This window comes from Panthera pardus, unplaced genomic scaffold (genome assembly GCF_024362965.1).
Source record: "Panthera pardus isolate Hobbes unplaced genomic scaffold, ASM2436296v1 HiC_scaffold_6, whole genome shotgun sequence".
In the NCBI taxonomy this organism is placed as follows: domain Eukaryota; kingdom Metazoa; phylum Chordata; class Mammalia; order Carnivora; family Felidae; genus Panthera; species Panthera pardus.
The window spans coordinates 104818037-104838012 of record NW_026526991.1 but is presented as its reverse complement, the minus strand read 5'-3'; the positions used below and the strand labels follow the sequence as shown (position 1 = coordinate 104838012).

The 19976-nt window shown below is 35.4% G+C and overlaps 1 protein-coding gene across 13 annotated transcripts in view; it reads right to left on the bottom strand.

Annotated features, from left to right (window-relative positions):
* Window positions 1-19976, bottom strand: part of ERC1 (ELKS/RAB6-interacting/CAST family member 1) — a 516510-nt gene that overhangs the window by 276557 nt on the left and 219977 nt on the right. For all 13 annotated transcript variants that reach the window (XM_019464949.2, XM_019464947.2, XM_019464955.2 and 10 more), the window contains one exon: window positions 15545-15680. In XM_019464949.2, coding sequence (XP_019320494.1) covers window positions 15545-15680 — 136 coding nt within the window. The remainder of the gene's footprint in view (window positions 1-15544; window positions 15681-19976) is intronic.

Here is a 19976-nt window from a genome sequence, read left to right as displayed (position 1 = left end):
AAATAAAACATTAAGAAATATTTTTAAAGAAATTCTTTTCCAGTCATTAGGTAATGATGGTATATTTTAATAAGAACATTTTTGAGATAAAAGTTTAAACATCCCAACAGCATATGTGTAAGACACAGCACCAAGCCCTAATTCAAATAGCACTAACTATTCTGCCAACAGAGAAAAACAAACTATGGATTTAAAGGAAAAAGAATTCAGCATATGGCATATCACTTTAATACCTAAGATATAAAGTGCCTAGTATTAGCTGTTTACTGTAATATAATAAGTTGCCTCAAAACATAGCTGCTTAAAACAACAGTGAACATTTTTTTAATCTCACACAGCTTCTGTGGGTCCGGAACTCAAAAACAGCTTAGCCAAACAGTTCTGGTTTCTCATGGGGTTACAGTCAATACGTCAGTCAGGATTCAGTCCTCTGCTTCCATTTACATGGTTGGCAAGTTGGTGATACCTACTGGCAAGGGGTCTCTGTTCCTCTCCACAGGGCTGCCTTAGTGTCATTACGATATGGCGCCTAGCTTTCCTCATAGCAAGTGATCCAAGAGAACAAGGCAGACGCATCAATGTCTTTTATGATCTAGCTTCAGATGTCACATACTATCACTTCTGACATTTTCTACTGTTCACATAGACTAATCCTGACACAATGTAGGAGAGGATACACAAAGGCTCAAACACCAGGAGGTGACAATGATCTGGGGCCATCTTGGAAGATGATTATCATAGCATGTTAGAGTATACCTTTAGTATAAGAAAACTGAATTATCAAATGAAGCAATGAAGCATGATAACAGTGAATATCATAACTGCTTGAGAGTAGAATACCTGTTAGGATAACAGGGTCTTACTAGAAAGACATAGCTTTTGCTATGAGAGTATACTAAAATGGAACCAAATTAACACTAGATTACCTAAAATGTAAAAGACAAATATTAAGCAGACTTCACAAAATTGGGATATCCATTGGCTATCAGCAAAATATACATTTTGTCAACAATTATTCAGAATAAAACTCATGATGGGATTGAGTTCTAATGAAATATTTGTTTTATAAATTTTTTAAAATGTTTGTTTCTGAGAGAGAGACAGAGACAGAGACAGAGACAGAGACAGAGAGACAGACAGAATCTGAAGCAGGCTCCAGGCTCTGAGCTGTAAGCACACAGCCCAATGCGGAACTCAAACTCACCAACTGAGAGATTGTGACCTGAGCCGAAGTCAGAGGCTTAACCAACTGAGCCACCCAGGCACTCCTCTAGTGAAATATTTTCTTATGATTATGGTAAAAATTAAAGTAATCCAACTTAATTTGTTAGTAGTTCAGTACTAAGAATACTTGATATGCCAATCAATCAAAGGTCAACTGAAAAAATTACTGGGCAAATGTTTAAATAGCTATATGTAATAGAGAATACTAATGGGTTTAGTCCTCACATTTTAGTTAAGTTTCTTTCTTTTGGGAACAAACCCATTTTTAAGGAAATTGGCCCTCACCTATGAATTCCCTATGAATTTTCATTATGATTGATTTTACTCTTAAGGGGGAAAAAAATCACAAAATTTAGCAAAAAAAAAAAAAAACAGTCTAATTTAAAATTACATAGAGAGGAATTATTTGTACTATTTGGAGTTAGCCAACTGTCTAGCCCTCACTATTTAGAAAAACGTTAAATTGGCAGGGTGGGGGGAAAAAACACATAGAGGAAGAAACTTCAATTTCATTCACCTGCTCGAACTTGGAATTTCACTCTATTTAACGAATTTAGGCAACCTTAAATTTAGAATGTACTGTATACCACAGACAACTCACTTAAAAGCCACCTGGAGACAGGAAAGGAACATGCTTTACCATTTTAAATAGTTTGTATCACTTAAAATGAGAGCAATATCTTTAGAATTTTACTTCAACTGCTGTAAGTTATGTTTGCACTCATCAAAACTAACAAAGACCAGTTTTCCTACCATGAGATTAGGTGCTGAAGCCTACTTACTATGACAACTACACTTATCAAATAAGGTCAAATAAGATCACTTCATTTACAGAATATAGGGTTCAAAGCAGGGGGTGTGTATGACTAGTTCTGGGGGTATGGTAGAGGGAGAGAGGAAGTGGGAAGCTACCAAAGAATTCTTCATATCCTTAAATAAGAAGACTCCTATAGTCGAATGAGATTAGGGCAAAAGCTGTGGCAGCTGTAACTTGAGGCAAATTAACAAGAAGACCAGATTCTAGCAAATCCCATACTACTAATTCCCCTAATAGACTCATCTGAACTTTGCTTCTTGACATCAGCTCTGTCAACATCAACTATATACCACTGCAGCTCTAAGACTCTAGTCTCCACAGCCTTTCCTTCAAATCAAACATTAGTTAAGGACAGCAAAGGCAAACCAAACAAAAAAAAACCCCAGCAATTAAAAATAATTTTTTGTTCTCTTCAAACATCTTCCTCACAATTAAAAGGAAAAACGGTACAATACTACAGTACCATAAGAAGAAGTCACCTGAGGAGGACTTGGGTAGCTCTATAAGTTAAGCCTCCAACTTCGGCTCAGGTCATGATCTCATGGTTTTTGAGTTAAAGCCCAGAATCAGGCTCTGTGGTGACAGCTCAGAGCCTGGAGCCTGCTTTGGATTCTGTGTCTCCTTCTCCCTCTGCTCTTCCCTCCCTCCCTCCCTCCCTCTCTCTTTCTCAAATATAAACAAACATAAAAAAAAAAAAAGAAAGAAAGAAATCACTGGATAATGACAGATCTTCTTAAGCTTCTCCCTCTGTCAACAGCAGAGGGAAGGTCACTGCAAATCTCACAAAGATTCTCCAAGGTAACCCAGCCTCCCATGTTCACTCATCACTTTCCCAACTTGAACTCTGCCTTGGTTATGGAGGTCATTTATTTGGGTTAATAGTAAGAGTTGCTTCTTTGGAATAAACACCACTTATCAGAGAAGCTTTAACATGTTCTGAAAGATATTAATGTTAACTGCTATCCATTATCCTTAACATAAAAAGACAGTAATTTTTTATTACTCTCAACCCCACTGCTTATTCTTCCTCTCTTTTCCCCATCCTCCAAGCATACAAACACATGCAGAAGATTTCATTAGAATCATTCAACATGTCAGAATTCAATTACCAACTGCTTAGATGCTAACTGGGAGAAAAAAATTGAAGCTAGATGCACTGATGAAGTCAATTTTATGAAAAGAAAGCCACCCTAACACAGAGACAGAATTTGGTTATACACCAACTATTTTTTATTTTAAGGAAATGCTTTGGCATAAAATTTAAAGGTATTTTCTTCCCCCTTCTGTCCATAGTCCCTCAAACATCTCCCGCACTCAAAGTTGAACTCTGTTATAACCTTAATTTTTAAAAATCAAAGTCAAACAAGAGCAGGTGCATTTCATTAAAGAAATAGAAATATATACATATACAATGGTGCTTTTTTATTTATTTGAGGGGGGAAGGGCAGAGAGAGAATCTCAAGCAGGCTCCGCACTGATGGCATGCACCCCTACATAAATTTTACAGAATATATAGTAAAAATATCCCATGTAGATGAGCCAGGTTCTTATCTTAAAAATTCTGGTATCAAAAACTTGAGCAAGGACTTAGGGTTAGCCTAATCCTAGTACATGTCTCCTCTGATCAATAATGCTTATAGAGGGGCACAGGGGTAGTTGACTGAGTGACTGACTCTTGATTATGGCTCAGGTCATGATCTTGTAGTTTGTGAAATTGAGCCCCACGTTGGGCTCTGTGCGGTCAGATTCCTTCTCCCTCTCTCTCTGCCCTCCCCGTGCTTGTGTGCATCTCTCTCTCTCTCTCTCTCAAAAATAAAATAAAATAAAATAAAATATAATGCTTATTAAAAGAACAAGCATAAATTTTCAAAGTCTTTACCAAACATGCCAAAGATAACCTTTTATTTAAAATAATGAATAACTGATGTGGTCTATAAGAGGATGACTTTTGCCTTTGAGGTCTTAGCAAAAGGGATATATAAAGCCTGCTTCTGCTCTCTCTTAAAAATTAGAATCTTATTACAGACTTCACTTTCCAAATACAAAGGAGGAGTCTCCACAACAACACAAAGGAAAGGATTAAACCATTAATTTACTGCTAGGAATTTATCCAAGGGATACAGGAGTACTAATGCATAGGGGCACTTGTACCCCAATGTTTATAGCAGCACTCTCAACAATAGCCAAATTATGGAAAGAGCCTAAATGTCCATCAACTGATGAATGGATAAAGAAATTGTGGTTTATACACACAATGGAATACTACGTGGCAATGAGAAAAAATGAAATATGGCCTTTTGTAGCAACGTGGATGGAACTGGAGAGTGTGATGCTAAGTGAAATAAGCCATACAGAGAAAGACAGATACCATATGGTTTCACTCTTATGTGGATCCTGAGAAACTTAACAGAAACCCATGGGGGAGGGGAAGGAAAAAAAAAAAAAAAGAAGTTAGAGTGGGAGAGAGCCAAAGCATAAGAGACTGTTAAAAACTGAGAACAAACTGAGGGTTGATGGGGAGTGGGAGGGAGGGGAGGGTGGGTGATGGGTATTGAGGAGGGCACCTTTTGGGATGAGCACTGGGTGTTGTATGGAAACCAATTTGACAATAAATTTCATATATTAAAAAAAATTAAAAAAAATAAAAATAAAAATAAAATGAGGTATCTGCAGTACTCTAGTCAATGAAAAAAAAAACCATTAATTTTACTGAGGTGAGGATATAGTACTTGTAAGAATTTTAGTGCCAAATGTAACTTTAACCAGCCATTATTTTATGGGGAGCATTCTTATAATAAGCTAAAAGGATGTGGCTAAAAGTTCCCATAGAATAGGGCTAACCTTTGGGCACCTGGGTGCCTCAGTTGGTTAAGCGTCTGAGTTCAGCTCAGGTCAGATCTCAATGTTCATGAGTTCAAGCCCTCCATCGGGCTCTGTGCTTATAGCTCAGAGCCTGGAGCCTGCTTTGGTTTCTGTGTCTCCTTTTCTCTCTGCCTCTTTCTCTCTCAAAAATGAATAAATATTTAAAAAAAAAAAAAAAGAGAGAGAGAATAGGGCTAACCTTAACAGTAGGAAGCATCTTAGTAGACTACACATGAATATTATCAATAAACATTCTTTCGGTAAATTTCACTGGCAATCAAATAGAACTGAACTTTGGCCAGAGAGAAAAGTATCTGCAGAGTCTATTTCAACCACTGTAGAGTTCCTTAGAATAATTTTATGACTTGTTTTTTGTTTTCTAAATGGTAAAAAGCAGCACAGTTTGGGCTAAAACCTTTTAAAAACTGCACACATGCCAAAAATTTGAGTAGGTGCTTCACCTACAGGAAAGCCAAATTTTCAACTTAATTCCAGCAACTATGCACAAGGTTGTAAAAATGGATCTAATTTGTATATACTTTCCCAGTGTGATCCCTAAATCCATTTAATATTTCTTGAGAACACCATAAACACCCACCTATGTCCATATTCTAGACAGAAAAAGACCTATTTTGCCAAAGAAAAAAATTAAAGAGGAAGAAATGACATAGGATTAAATCTTTAAATAGGTCAAGGAGAATATTTGTTAAGGAACCAAAATTGATTTTTACAAGAACATCATTAATATATTACAGGTACCTAATATATTAGGTGACACATCACATACTAGTTCTAGAAAGAGATCAGAGAATCTTAATTTTTTTAATGTTTTCTTAAATAATTACCCCCATGGCCAATGTGAAAACCAAACATAAGTAGTCTTCATTTCAGAAAGGAAAAACATCTCTTACCCAAATGGAAGAATGTTTGTTACAGCAAATCCAATCAATTTTTAAAGAAAAACACAAATGTTTCACTGATAATGCTTCTGAAAAGAGAATATGTCTAAATATACATAAAGTTTTCCTGTCACTATTTCTATTGTTTTCATTTTCTTTGAACTTTATTGTTAATATTCATTGGTCTCAGGAGAGTTGACTCACAAGAGCCACAGTGTTCTTTCAGCAGTCCCATTAATCTCTGTGACAGTACCCTCTCTCAAGGTTAAGTTCAAATACTTATCTTTGTTATGAATAAAAACAAAGCACCAAACCACTATCAAACCGAGCTTCATCCCTACCCACCTTCAGTCTAGTTTGTCTTATTAGAATATGACTAAAACTTGTAGTTTTGTCAAAAGACAAAGTGAGTGCTACTACTTAAAAAATAAAAACATATAAGGTAAATATTCTCAACTAACTGCAGATAACATTTCTTTGTTAAAATATTTGAAGTCCTGGGTGCCTGGGTGGCTCAGCTGGTTGGGCGTCTGACTTCAGCTCAGGTCACGATCCTATGGTTCGTGGGTTTGAGCCCCGTGTCAGGCTCTTTGCTGACAGCTTAGAGCCTGGAGCCTGTTTCGGATTCTGTGTCTCCCTCTCTCTCTGCCCCTCCTTTGCTCATTCTCATTCTCTCTCTCTCTCAAAAATAAACATTTAAAACATGTGTGTGTGTGTGTGTGTATATATATATATATATATATATATATATATATATAAAGTCCTTAAAGAGTAATCTATGAAATTTTAAAGACTACTAGAATGCTAAATATTGTAGCATCATACAATTTTTTTTAATTTGTAACTTAAATTTTATTGTAACAATTATAGCTGCAGTTAGTGAATGGCTGCCTATGTAAGACAATATTTAAGAAAAGCTGAAAAGATATGTTTAAAACAGCCCTTAACCTAAGGTAGACATAAACTAGCACAGAAGAGAAAGTGATTAAATCATACAAAAGCAATTATAATATATTAAAAAGTATAAAATGACAAAGTATAATTAAACATATAGGCTGAGGAACAATAGATAAGACAATAACAAAACAGGGTACAGATCATAAACAAAGATTAATTTTAAGCCAGAATGTTTAGGTGGTAAAACTGGAAATCCACCAGGAAAAGATTCTGTATAAGAAAAAGAGCATAGATTAGAAAATCAACAAACTGTATTTACGAAACATCAACACTATAGCTTCTCTAGAATATAGTAGCTATGCTAGGAAGTATCTCACCTAAAAATGAGGTTAGAAATACTTAAAGGTTTGGTTGATGGGAGACTCCAAAGGCCAGGCTAAGATGCTTGTGAATGAGTGTTCTGGACATCTATCAATTCAACTGAAATCAATAAACACTTTTAGAGAGAACCAACTATGTACAACGTACCAAGACCTAATTCCCAAACTCAAATATATGGGGGGAACAACACACAAATTATTAGTATGTAATATAAAGTAGGATAAAACAGATATCAAAGCAGAAACAAAGTCTAATGGAATTACAACAGAGGCCTGATTAATACCAACTGTGAGGATTTAGGCAGGCTTCACAAGGGAGGAAGCATCTGATCTGAACCTTATAAAGATAGGCAGCCTTTCAACAGAGATTTCCTAATCGCAACATCACCATCAGTCAAATCAGCTAAGATTATGCTTTCATATAATGTTTATTTAGGAGGTCCTTATTGCTGGGATTTGCCTAATTTCGTTTTTTTATACAGCAATTACTTACAAATTGCACTATAACACACCTTTTGACAGAAAGAGCATATCACAGCACTCAGCACAGTGACAGTTCCATAACGGGCACACAATAAATGTTTACTGAGGACAACTACAGATTATTCTGAAATCTTATTTAGCCAATCAAGGTGAAATACAGCTTACAAAAAAATATTAATGAAACAACTCAGAACTAAATTTAATACAGAGCTAAATTCTTGAGTAAGGGAAACAGAAAGTTCAGCAAAATTAAATGCAGTCTATCAAGAGAAGAGGCATTATAATTAAAAAACACGATAGCAGAAAAGGCTCATCACCAATATGTGTCATCACCAATATGTGCAGCATTGTTTTTATCATTCATGTACTTTATTCATGAATATTGAATGGAATTGTAAAATAGTTTAGATGTATATATGGATCATACTAGAAACACTTTAAGTAACCATTGTATAATCAAGTCTTAATATCAGTCACATATATACCTAAAGATAGACATTACAAAGACTTTGTGAAGGGCAGTGAATTTTGGTGAGTGTGTGACAGAAAAACTGGCCAAGGCAAGTGTATAGATCAGTATAGGACCATCTACTATCTCCAAGGTCAATAAGATAGAATGGAAGACATCTATCTACCTTAGCCCAGGGAGATCACTGCTCTTTCTTGACCATTTTGAATACACTGGATCAGACCACTCAATGATGCTGTCCTCTTTCTCAGACTCTCAGCACCATTACCATGATGCACTTACTCCCCACTCTGGAGACCATCTTCTCTCTTGCCTTCTATAATGCCATATTCTCCTTTTTCTCTCCCATCTCAACTGGCCTTTTCATTTTAGTTTCTTTTCAAACACCACCCTCTCCTACCCAAACCCATCTCTACCTACTGAGGATTCGAACAGCTCAGCTCTAAGTCCAGGTTCTTCTGTTAATATTTTACCTCTAGACGATATGACTGATCCCTACAGACTTCAATATGATTTTTAAACTCAAGTCCCCAAAATTAATTTCTATGGACTTTTTATCATTATGTTACATTGTCTTCCCCATAAGGCAATATGCTCCAGAGGCTGTAGGGAGCATGTCTTTTCACTACTATCTAATCAAGTCTAGCAACAGACTTTTACACATAGAAAGCATTTGATAATTTTATACTGAATAAATAAAAGACATCAAGTATGTCTAAGGAAAATGAGTAAAAATTAAGCCTGATATCTTGGAGGGATATAGACTAATCAAGGTACATCAACTCTAATAAAATAGCCATATTTTCATATCATAGCTTTATGATTTAGGTCAGATTTTCAGAACAATCAACTTGTTCAATTAAGTTCTAAATTAAACTAAGGCTTTAGGATATCAAACAATATGGAGAACACAGTAATATCTGCTTTGCGAATTTAGAAATGGTATTTGAAAAAAGCCCAAGGTATCTATCCTGTATCATTAAGCTTGGAGGTAAGATGTTTTTGAAATTCACAGCTCATTTATTTCAAGGGAATGAGAACATGAAGTGGATAATTAAAAGTGCTGAGATGGGTGCCTGGGTGGCTCACTCGGTTAAGCCTCTGACTTCAGATCAGGTCATGATCTCACATGATCTCACAATTCGTGGGTTTGAGCCCCACATCAGGCTCTGTGCTGACAGCTCAGAGCCTGGAACCTGCTTCAGATTCTGTATCTTCCTCTCTCTCTGCCCCTCCCATGCTCAATCCTCTATCTCTATGTCTCTCAAAAATATATAAACATTAAAAAAAAAGTGCTGAGAAAAGAGTCAATGACAATTTGAAATAGATTTTTAATTCTGAACTAATTATAAAAATACAGAGAGGCTGCAAAATTAGTACACAGTTCCCATATACCCCTCCACCCAGCCTCCTCTAATGTTAAGAGCTTACATAACCATAGTACAGTGATCAAAATTAGGAAATTTACATTGGTGCAATACTCTTCACAAAACTAAAGACCTTCTTCTAATCTCAACAGTTTTCCCCTAATGTCCTGTATCTGTTTTAGGATCCAGTCTGGGATCCCACAGTTCATTTAGTTAACATTTCTTCTAAGTGCCACTCCATCTACAATAGTTTTCAGTCTTTGTCTTTCACAATCTTGACACTTTTAAAGTGTACTGCATAGTTATTTTATAAAAATGTTCCAGAATTTGGATTTGTCTGGTATTTTCTCGTAACTGGAATAAGATTATACATTTTGGAGAAAGAGCACAGATATGAGATTATCTACTTTCTCAGTATATCATATCAAGGGGACCATGATGTCAATATCTCACTACTGCTAATGCTAACCTGAATCATTCTGTTAAGGTGGTGTCTACTAGGTCTGTTCACAGAAATGTTAGTCTTCCCTTTATACCTAATAAACATCTCAGGGAATATATTTTGAGACTATTATTCCTCAAATGTTCACCCACTAATTTTCACAACCATCACTGGATCTGGTCTGCAACACTTATTACTGAGGTGTTTGTTTCGTGGTGATTTTTAAAAATCTGCATCCTTCTACACTTACTAATTAGAAATCTTCTTCGGGAAAGAACTGCCCTCACCCCCCTACTTACTTATGCATTTGATTATTTATATCAGTATGAGCTCATATTTATTTCATTCTATGGATTAAATTCAAATATTACCATTATTTATCTTTTTACTCAAATTGTTTTAACATGAGACATTAGGTGCTCCTTCAGGTTGGCTCCTATGTTCTTTCACAAGCCTGCATTCTTTTGTTGAGCATTTTCCTATTTTCTGGAACCACAAAGTTATCCAGGCTCACTGCATATTTTCCCTGCCCCAACCCTGAAATCAACCATTTCTTCAAGATGCCTTGGTTCATCTTACTGAAGAAAGGTGTATAGAAACCAGAATCTGGGTGTTAGGTGTGCTTACTACTTCTAAGTCCTCTTGGTGGACAAAGTGAGGAAATATAAGCATATATAACAACCCCATACATACATACATATCAGTATTTCTATATTTATTTGCATATAAATTAAATACCATGAATTCATACTAATATCTCTGATGCCAGTACAACGCTACAGGGTTTACTTAAGCCTTCCCACTTCACTTATTTATAACTTCTTGCTTGAACAATGAAAAGCTCGCCCTCATTATCTATATTTACTTGAATTCTAGTACACATATCAAGTGCTCTCAGAATGGCTAGCCTATCCTTTGTGAGAAACACATTTATTACCAGATTAAACATTTATGTATAGTTCTTTGTCTTTAGCTTTCTAGCATTCAGTCAAGACAATGTCTTCCAAAACTATTTAGGTTAGTTCCTTTCTTCCCCAGCCCTTTGAGGGTGTTTGTATTATACATTTATAAAACAGGTTTACCTGTTAGTGTTTGTATTCTCTTAGTGTATTCCCCACCCCACCCCACATCTTGATTGGTTTTGTTTACCTAGTTTTTAGCATATGTGAAATAGTACTATGGTTCGGAGAGTCAAAGTCTTTATTACATAACAGAAGGTTCTCCTCAGACCTACCACCCCAATCCCATTTCCCCTTTCTTTCCACTCTTCTCATCACTCCCATAGATAACTGGTCTCTTTAGTTTCTAGTTTATCCTTCCTGTTTTCTTTTGAAAAAGGAAAAAAAAGATGAGATGTAAGTGTATTTTCTTATACCAAGAGTAGCATACTATAGATAGTCTTTGTGCTTCCCCCCTCCCCCCAACTTAACAGGATGTCCATATCAGGTCATTAGAGATCTTCCTCACTTTTTCTTAAAGCTGCCAAGTCTCCAGTTTGTGGATGTACCATAGAAGACTCAAGTCCTCTCCTACCTACAGGCAATTAGGTTGTTTCTAATATTTCACAATTACCCACAATACTGTAAAGAACCATTTATATAAGTATTTTTATATTGCCTGAGCTATATCTTCAGATACAACAAGATGATGGATAGCTGAGTCAGTAAGTTAACTGCATATGTATATATGGTAATTATAACCTATATTAAAAAATCATGTTTTGAACTTTAATAATTTTTAAGAGTAAAAGGGGGCTTCTACAACCAAAAAATCTCAGACAAGTTAATATACATAACACAAAAGTACAAACAGAATACAATGGAATGTCAATGTCCTACATTAAGAAAGGGCACTCGTATCTAAGGCCATGATAAACAATGCCAAGGTTTACAGTCTGCAGGATTCCTAGGTTCTCTCCACTTTCAGGTATCATTTTCATTTCATATGTAAGGAATTTGTTTAATCTTTTTAGAACATTTTTAATGTGTTGAACCAAAAACAATGAGTAAAGTAACAACTTATTTCCAAACTCACGTTCTGCCAAAAAGGAATACTTTTAGTTCCATCTGAATATTAAAAAAATGGAAAATTGAAAGAAATGAAGTTATCTTTTCAAAACACTTTCAAGATAAAACATAGGATTTTGAATAAAAAAAAAAAACAGTACAGCAAGGACATCAAATGTGCAAATGCTACACTCAACTATCATGAATAAACCTCACATGTGATACTGAACAAAAGTCACAGAAGAATGAATATGATGACTCATTTACATAAAATAAAAATATGCACAACTAACCAATACTTATTTAATATATACACAGGTTGCAAAGAAAAGCAAAGAACAATAAAAGCCAAAATAATAATTTCCTCTAGAGGAAGGGAGGAAAAAATGATCAGGAAGGAATATACATATGATTTCTGGGATGCCAGTAATCTTCTAATTTCTTGAGATGATCACTTTACATGTATTATTTACATTGTGTGTATATGTGTATTTTATGTACTTCTTCTAACGTATTTAATCTTGCAGAATAATGAAAGACAAATTTAAAAAGTAATATCACTGCTTTGTGGCAAACTGTAACTTCTACTAGGAAGAGTGAAGACACCAATGAACTACCATAACTGGCAGTCACTGAATAACAAAAAGTGAAAATTAACCTTGTTTTAAACCAGGTTTTAATCTTCACAAACAAAAGAAAACATACTATGTATTTACTAACATCATCAGAATTAAACTTTGGAAGGCAAGGTGGCACCTGATAAAGATTATTCATTATTCATCAAATCTGAAAAAATTAAATATACCATATTTTAACATGATAAAGAATATACTTTAATCTTAGAATTATTATGCCTATAGTGGAAATACTAAAATAATTCCTTCCCTTTACATTTCCTATTTCACAAAAACATCAACAGATGAACCCAAATATATACGCAGAAATTTAAAACACACAAAAAAATTCAGGTATTAGAACTATTTTTAATACAAGTCCAAAATCAATTGCTTTTATACTATTATACTTTCATGAATTCTGATTAGCCATTTCTCCAAGATCACTAGCTTTTTTTAGTGGAGATTCATATTTAGAGATCACAATCTGGGTGCTAGGGATGTTGACTACCACTGGTTGTCATTTGCAACAACATGGTTAAGAAGTGAATGGCAGAGCTAGTTAGTACAAGAGCTGAGATCACATGGAAAATATCCTAGTTGTAACCCTATACTCTTTTCACTATATTTAAATGAACTACATCCATGTGTATCTTGCATATGGCCATGAGCTATCATTTGTCATTATTTTTATATCCATCACTTACTGAGACACCTTGGAAAAGTCATTCATCCACTCTAAACTAGTTTTCTATGTAATATATAAAATAAATAATCTGATGTCCTTATTTCTCAAATCATACAAAGAGTAAATAGGAGATTACATGTGAAGGCTCTTTTGATAATAACATAAAAATTGACAAAAGATTAAAAGGGCATCTTTCGGTTTACGCAGACAGACTGGTAACAGAAAACATTAAAGGGGTGGAAGACAGAAGACAAATGAAAAAATTAAGGAGGTAACATAAATAAGGGCCTGTCTTATAAATTAAATATTTTCAGTAATTAAAAACATTGTGATACTAGTTCAACAAAGGAGGCTGAATGAAATCCTAGAAATAGCCTAATTGTTCAATGAAATGAGCAATGAAATAATTTCCTATCAATGATCTAGTTAAATTGTTAGCCATGAAGAAAAATAAGACCCTCACCACACAAAATATCCTAAAATAATTTAAATTAAGAAGTAAAGGTAAAAAATGGAAGTCCAGAGCAACTTAAAAATATTTATAGGCAAATATTTATATGTTCTCAAAACAGGGATAAACAAACCAAAAAAATCCTTGGGGAAAAGGCCAACACGGAAGAGAGACAGCATTTGATTTATATTAACAAATGAAAATTTAAGACATGAATAAATACTTAGCCTCACTGGTAATCAAATAAATGTAAATTAAAACAAAAATTAAATATTTTCCGGGGCGCCTGGGTGGCTCAGTCGGTTAAGCGTCTGACTTCGGCTCAGGTCATGATCTCACGGTTCATGGGTTCGAGCCCCACATCAGGCTCTGTGCTGACAGCTGGGAGCCTGAAGCCTGCTTCGGATTCTGTGTTTCCCTCTCTCTCTGCCCCTCCCCGACTCGTGTGCTGTTTCCCTCTGTCTTAAAAATAAATAAACATTCAAAAAAAATTGTTTTTAAATTAAATATTCTCCATCCATCAGACTGGCACTTTAAAAAAAGGGGGGGGGGGGCACCTACATGGCTCAGTCAGTTAAGCGTCCAACTTTGGCTCAGGTCATGATCTTGCCATTCCTGAGTTTGAGCCTCGTGTCAGACTCTGTGCTGACAGCTCAGAGCCTGGAGCCTGTTTCAGATTCTGTGTCTCCCTCTCTCTCTGCCCCTCCCCTGCTCGCACTCTGTCTCTCTCTCTCTCTTAAAAATAAATAAACATTAAACAAAAAAAAAACTTTTTAAAAAGGAGGAAGAAAATTGATAATATCAACTACTGTTGGCAACAGTGAGGGAAAACCGGTACACTGCTTCTATCAAAAGGTGCTGCATTTGAAAAGATGTGTATTGTTTCTATAAGGACCATGCACTGTATAATAAAATGAATATAAAACAGGAATGAAAAAAGAAATTAAAAAGTCAGATTTTTGTGTCTGAAGTGGATCTGTTGTGAAGTCTAAAAATGTCCCACAAATCTCTTCAGTAAAGATTGCATGATAATGCAATTGTGGCATAAATTCTCTCTCAAACCAAATTAAAAGTTTCAACGAGAGAAAAACAAAGTGGCGGTAGCTTAGCAGAATTAGCAGATATGCTTCTCTAAAATTTAAACTTCATTCTGACAGGTTACAGATCCAGAAAGTCTCACGTAAAAGTCATGGCTGAGCCACTTACAGAGAGCTGTGTGTATTCAGGTAAATAATTCAATTTCTTGGAGTCACTTTCTTACCTGTAAAACGTGCACAAAACCACCTGCCCCACAAGATCAATGTCAAGGTTAGAAATAATGAATGACCAAAGGCCTGAGTTCAAGTAATGGGCACATAACAGGAACTTACCATATCGTCACTAGTACTGTTATGGAGTTTAGTTACACCTAATTTTTGAAAAATTATCACTCCAATGAAGTGAAAAAGTATAGTTTATACATCCTGTATGACTGTGAAATATGCTCTCTAAAGTGAATATTTAAAAAGGAGGGAAAGAAAGAGAGAAAGGAAAAAGCAGAGAGAATATAGGTAAAAGAAGAATAAAAAAACAGAATGAAGTTAAACAAACGTTAGCCAAGATTAGCAATGTACTGTAATGAAGGAAAATGGCAAATAGTAATACTGACCACCCTGAAGCTTAAGAGAACCCACTCATTGAACTGACATTGAACTTACCAATTAAACGCGATCAACTTGAAGATGAACTTTCTCCTATGCTGAGGTGTCCTCACAAAGCTGTGGAATAAAACTTGCCTTTTCTATTTAAAGCCATTCCTTTATTGCTAAACAGTTGGTCTCAGAGGAAGGCAGCAAGCAGGGTTAGAAAGAGAAAAAAGAGGAGGATAAAGATGAAGAGAAAAACAACATGCAATCATGGATCAATCTCTTCACCCGATCCTTTCAGATTCTCCTCGGGTTCTAACCTGTAGTTGTTGGGAGCTATCATTGAGGTTATCCTCCCTCCGTCGAGCCTCCTCAAGCATCTGCGCACTCTTCTTCTTTTCCACCTGTTCCTTGTGCTTCAGATTTGCTACCTTCTTATTCTGGTCTTTCACTTGCCTATTGATAAGGGAGGAGAAAAATCAAGCTTTTCATATATCTGCATAAAAAAGAATATTTTTATTTAGAAATATATAGCACTGATGCCAAAAACTGGCTGAAAACCAACAAAGAATTTCTGCAGCAAAATTTTTCTAACAATTCAAAATTCTTTCCTACCAATGGAAACAAATTGGTAACAATGGTGTTTCAGAAACATGTGTTCAAGCAAGTACTTTATGAACCACAAAATTATAAAACAAAAGAAAGACATAGGATAGTCTGAAATAGCAGAAGAAAAGAAACCAATTCAGAGATTTATGTTGGAAATAGGGAAAGGCTACTGACATCAATGTTACGAAATATTTTCTCTTTTTTATTTGCATATCTATTACTGGTTTTTGACTTGCGATTAACATTAGGTTTCTACATAACATCTTATGCATATATCAGCCTATATTAAGTTGATGGTCATTTAAGCTTGAACCCGTTCTTTACTGATAGAGAATTTAAAATAATGGTCAAAAAGATACGCACTGGACTTGAGAAAAAAGAGTAAGACCTCAGTGAGACCCTTAACAGAGAGATAGAAAACATAAAAAACCAATCAGAGATGAACTCTGTAAATGAAATTAAAAATACACTATATGAAATAAATAGACTGGAGGAAGCAGAACACCGGATCAGTGACCTGGAGGACAGAGTAATGGAAAACAATCAAGCTGAACAGGAGAGAGGAAAAAAATAATAATAACAAATGCAAAGAGACTTAGGGAACTCATTGACACCATCAAGTGTAATAACATTGGAAATATAGGAATCTCAGAAAGAAGTGAGAGAGAAAAGAGGGTAGAAAATTTATTTGGAGAAATAATAGCTGAAAGCTTCCCTATATGAGGAAGGAAATGGAAATCCAGATCTAGGAAGCCCACAGAAGTCCACAACAAAATCAACCCAAGGAGGTCCACACAAAGATATACAGTAATTAAAATGGTGAGGAGTGACAGAGAATTTTAAAAGCAGCCAGAGAGAAGAAAACAGTCATATACAAGGGGACCCATTAGGCTATCAGCTGATTTTTCAGCAGAAACTTTGCAGGCTAGAAGGGAGTGGCATGATATATTCAAAGTGCTAAAGGAAAAAAGCCTGCAGCCAAGAATACTCTATCCAGAAAGGATGGCTCCCCAGAGCTGATTAATACAACAAACAGCTGCTGGGTGCCCCTTGTGCGTTTTCCTGTGTGCTATCTCACCTCACTTCACCATACACCTGTGAAGTGGGCACTATGTTATTTCTATTTTAGAAATGAGGGGCGCCTGGGTGGCTCAGTCAGGCGTCCAACTCTTGACCTCAGCTCAGGAGATGATTTCACAGTTCGTGAAATCAAGCCCCACATCGGGCTCTGCACTAACAACGCAGAGCCTGCTTGAGATTCGCACTCTCCCTCTGTCTCTCTGCCCCTTCCCCACTCATATGGGTGCACACACTCTCTCCCTCAAAATAAATAAAAACACTTAAAAGATAGTAAAAATAGAAAATTTATTCAAAATCAAACAGTAAATTAGTGACATAGATGGTAAAATAAAAGGTCTGATGGAAGTGCACACTAATAGGCTATCCTAAGGTCACATTTCAGATCTGTACTTTCTGCCATCTTGAATATCCACAGAAATATTTAGCCACAGAGAATAAAAACAGATACCAGTAAAAGAAACAAAAATGCAAATCATGTTTATATTTGATTCTCCTCACTACATAATTTTCTATGCTAATGTTTTGATTTTTATTAATCTGATATCAATTATATCCTAATGGAAAAAAACAGATTGGGACCTTTGCATTAGAAAAGACCAAAAAATGAAGCAAGATTTTCTTTTCATGAATCAAATTGCTCTTTCTCAAAATTAAACTTCTCATAACATTAGTTTACTGATACAAATATTTGCTGTTTTTAGAGTGAAAAAAATTTTAGATGGTATATAAATTCTTTTCACCCTGCATCTGTGGATTATTCCAGATGGTGCTAGCAACCACTAAAGCCATAGCAGTAACCTGGTTATTTGGAGCATTATGACACATGGAGGAAGAAACCTAATTAAAATCACCTGTGTATTTTTTGGTTAGCGGGCCAACCTTAAAGACTCAACTGTTGATCCAATCAAAACCCTTTTCATTCTTCAGTACTTTTTATCGTTATCATTATCTGAGAATGAGTGGTTTATTTTTATCCTGACTTTACCCACAAGCCATAGAACTAGGTCAGGGTGTTTTTAGTGGTGTTTCAGAAAAGAGAATAAAAAATCCCACTGCCCCTATCCTATCCCAATAATCATTCCAATCCAACTTGTAGTATGCATTTAAAAACCAAAACTGTTTGGGGGTGCCTGGGTGGCTCAGTCAGTTAAGCGACTGACTTTGGCTCAGATCATGATCTCTCAGTTCATGAGTTTGAACCAAACCCCCCCCCCCCACCCCACCCCCCCCACCCCCCCCCCACCCCCCGCTGGCAGGCTCTGTGCTGACAGCTCAGAGCCTGGAGACTGCTTTGGATTCTGTGTCTCCCTCTAACTCTGCCCCTCCCCCACCCTCACTCTGTCTCTCTCAAAAATAATAAAAACAATTTTTTTTTAATGTTTGTGGCACCTGGGTGGCTCAGCAGGTTAAGTTCCAACTTCAGTTCTTCAGTTCAGTTCATGATCTCACTGTTCATGGGTTCAAGCCCCACATCAGGCTCTGTGCTGACAGCTCAGAGCCTGGAGCCTGCTTCGAATTCTGTCTCCCTCTCTCTCTCTGCCCCTCCCCAGCTCATGCTCTCTCTCTCTCTCTTTCAAAAATAAATAAACTTAAAAAAAAACAAAAAGATAATTTTAATCTTCAAAATATTGGTCATAGGATTTTTTTAATGATTATCTCCATCAACTCCAAAAAGACACGACAAAATACTAAGTAATAAATATAGAATACCAAGATGAATACAAAGCATGATCCTAAACATATGTGTGCATACACACATACATAACTGAAAAAATTAAAAAGAAAAAACTTAGGATGTTTTTAATGTTTCTTTTAATGGTATTCTGTAGTTTCTAAATTTTCTAAAATAGACAAAATACTTTTAAAAAACATTTTAAAATTATGTTTTTAAAAATGAGATGTGGTTTTACCTCAAAATAGGATCTTCATCTATATCAGACTAACAGAAAGTAGTCCAGTATGGCACATTTAAGTTTCCCTTATTTTTTTTGGTCTTTAATTTTCCACTTCCAACTCCATTTTCTTTTCATGTTTTCAATTTCTTTTCTTTAACTTAGTTTTCTGGCTTTAGCTCTACATTTTCACTCTATAGACTAAAGGATAATTAAATAGGAAAATAAAATGATTTTATCTAATAAGTCAGGCAACCAAGAAAAGTATAGAAAATTTTAAGAGTATTAAATCAATATCTCTCCCATTGTCTCTCCTACCCCACCTTCTTGTATAATGTTTACGTGCACATGCAACACAAATATATGGAAAGTTCTGAATTCACAAATTAACTAGAGTGGATGAATACACCCAACTTTCTTGTCTAATATCCTTTTCAACACTGTTTCTTGGGCAAAGAACACAAACAGCAGTATTATCACAACATACGTGATAAGTAAAAGGAAAGATGTAACTTGAGGAATTGTTTGGGAATAAATATTCTGAGATGTAATAGAATCTGTGAAACATGAAATTACTTTCTCTTATAAATAGATCAATATGTAATTCGATTTAAATCTGGGTAGACAAGAAAACCCAAATATGTTAGTAAACCCATACCTTAAACAGAAAGAAAAGGATTTAAATGGCTTAGTATAGATTTTTTTTTTTTTAACTCTCTTAGACTGCTATTAAGCCTGAATTAATTAACTGGGGTTAAATTCAAAGTGAAGTTATATCCTTTAATATCCTTCAAGCAAGAAAAGGAGAAAGGAGATTCAGAAATGAATTAATCCTTTAAAATGTGATTCTCAATTGAGGAGTTCCCAACTATTATAATAAATAATGAATGAATTTAACTCTCTCCATTCTCACACAGATATGAATAAATTAATGTGTAAGAAGAGAGAAATGCAAAAATGGAAAAGAAGACAGATTTATCTCTACTGATCTCTATCACAAGAAGTTTTCTAAGATGTGATCTACCACCTTGCTATTCAAAGTATGATCCATGAACATACATCATCAGCATCACTTGGGAGCTTGTTAAAAATACAGAATTCTCAGGCTCACACTAGATCTACTAAATCTGCCCCTATTTACTTTGTTACTATTCCCTGAGCCTCTGTCTCT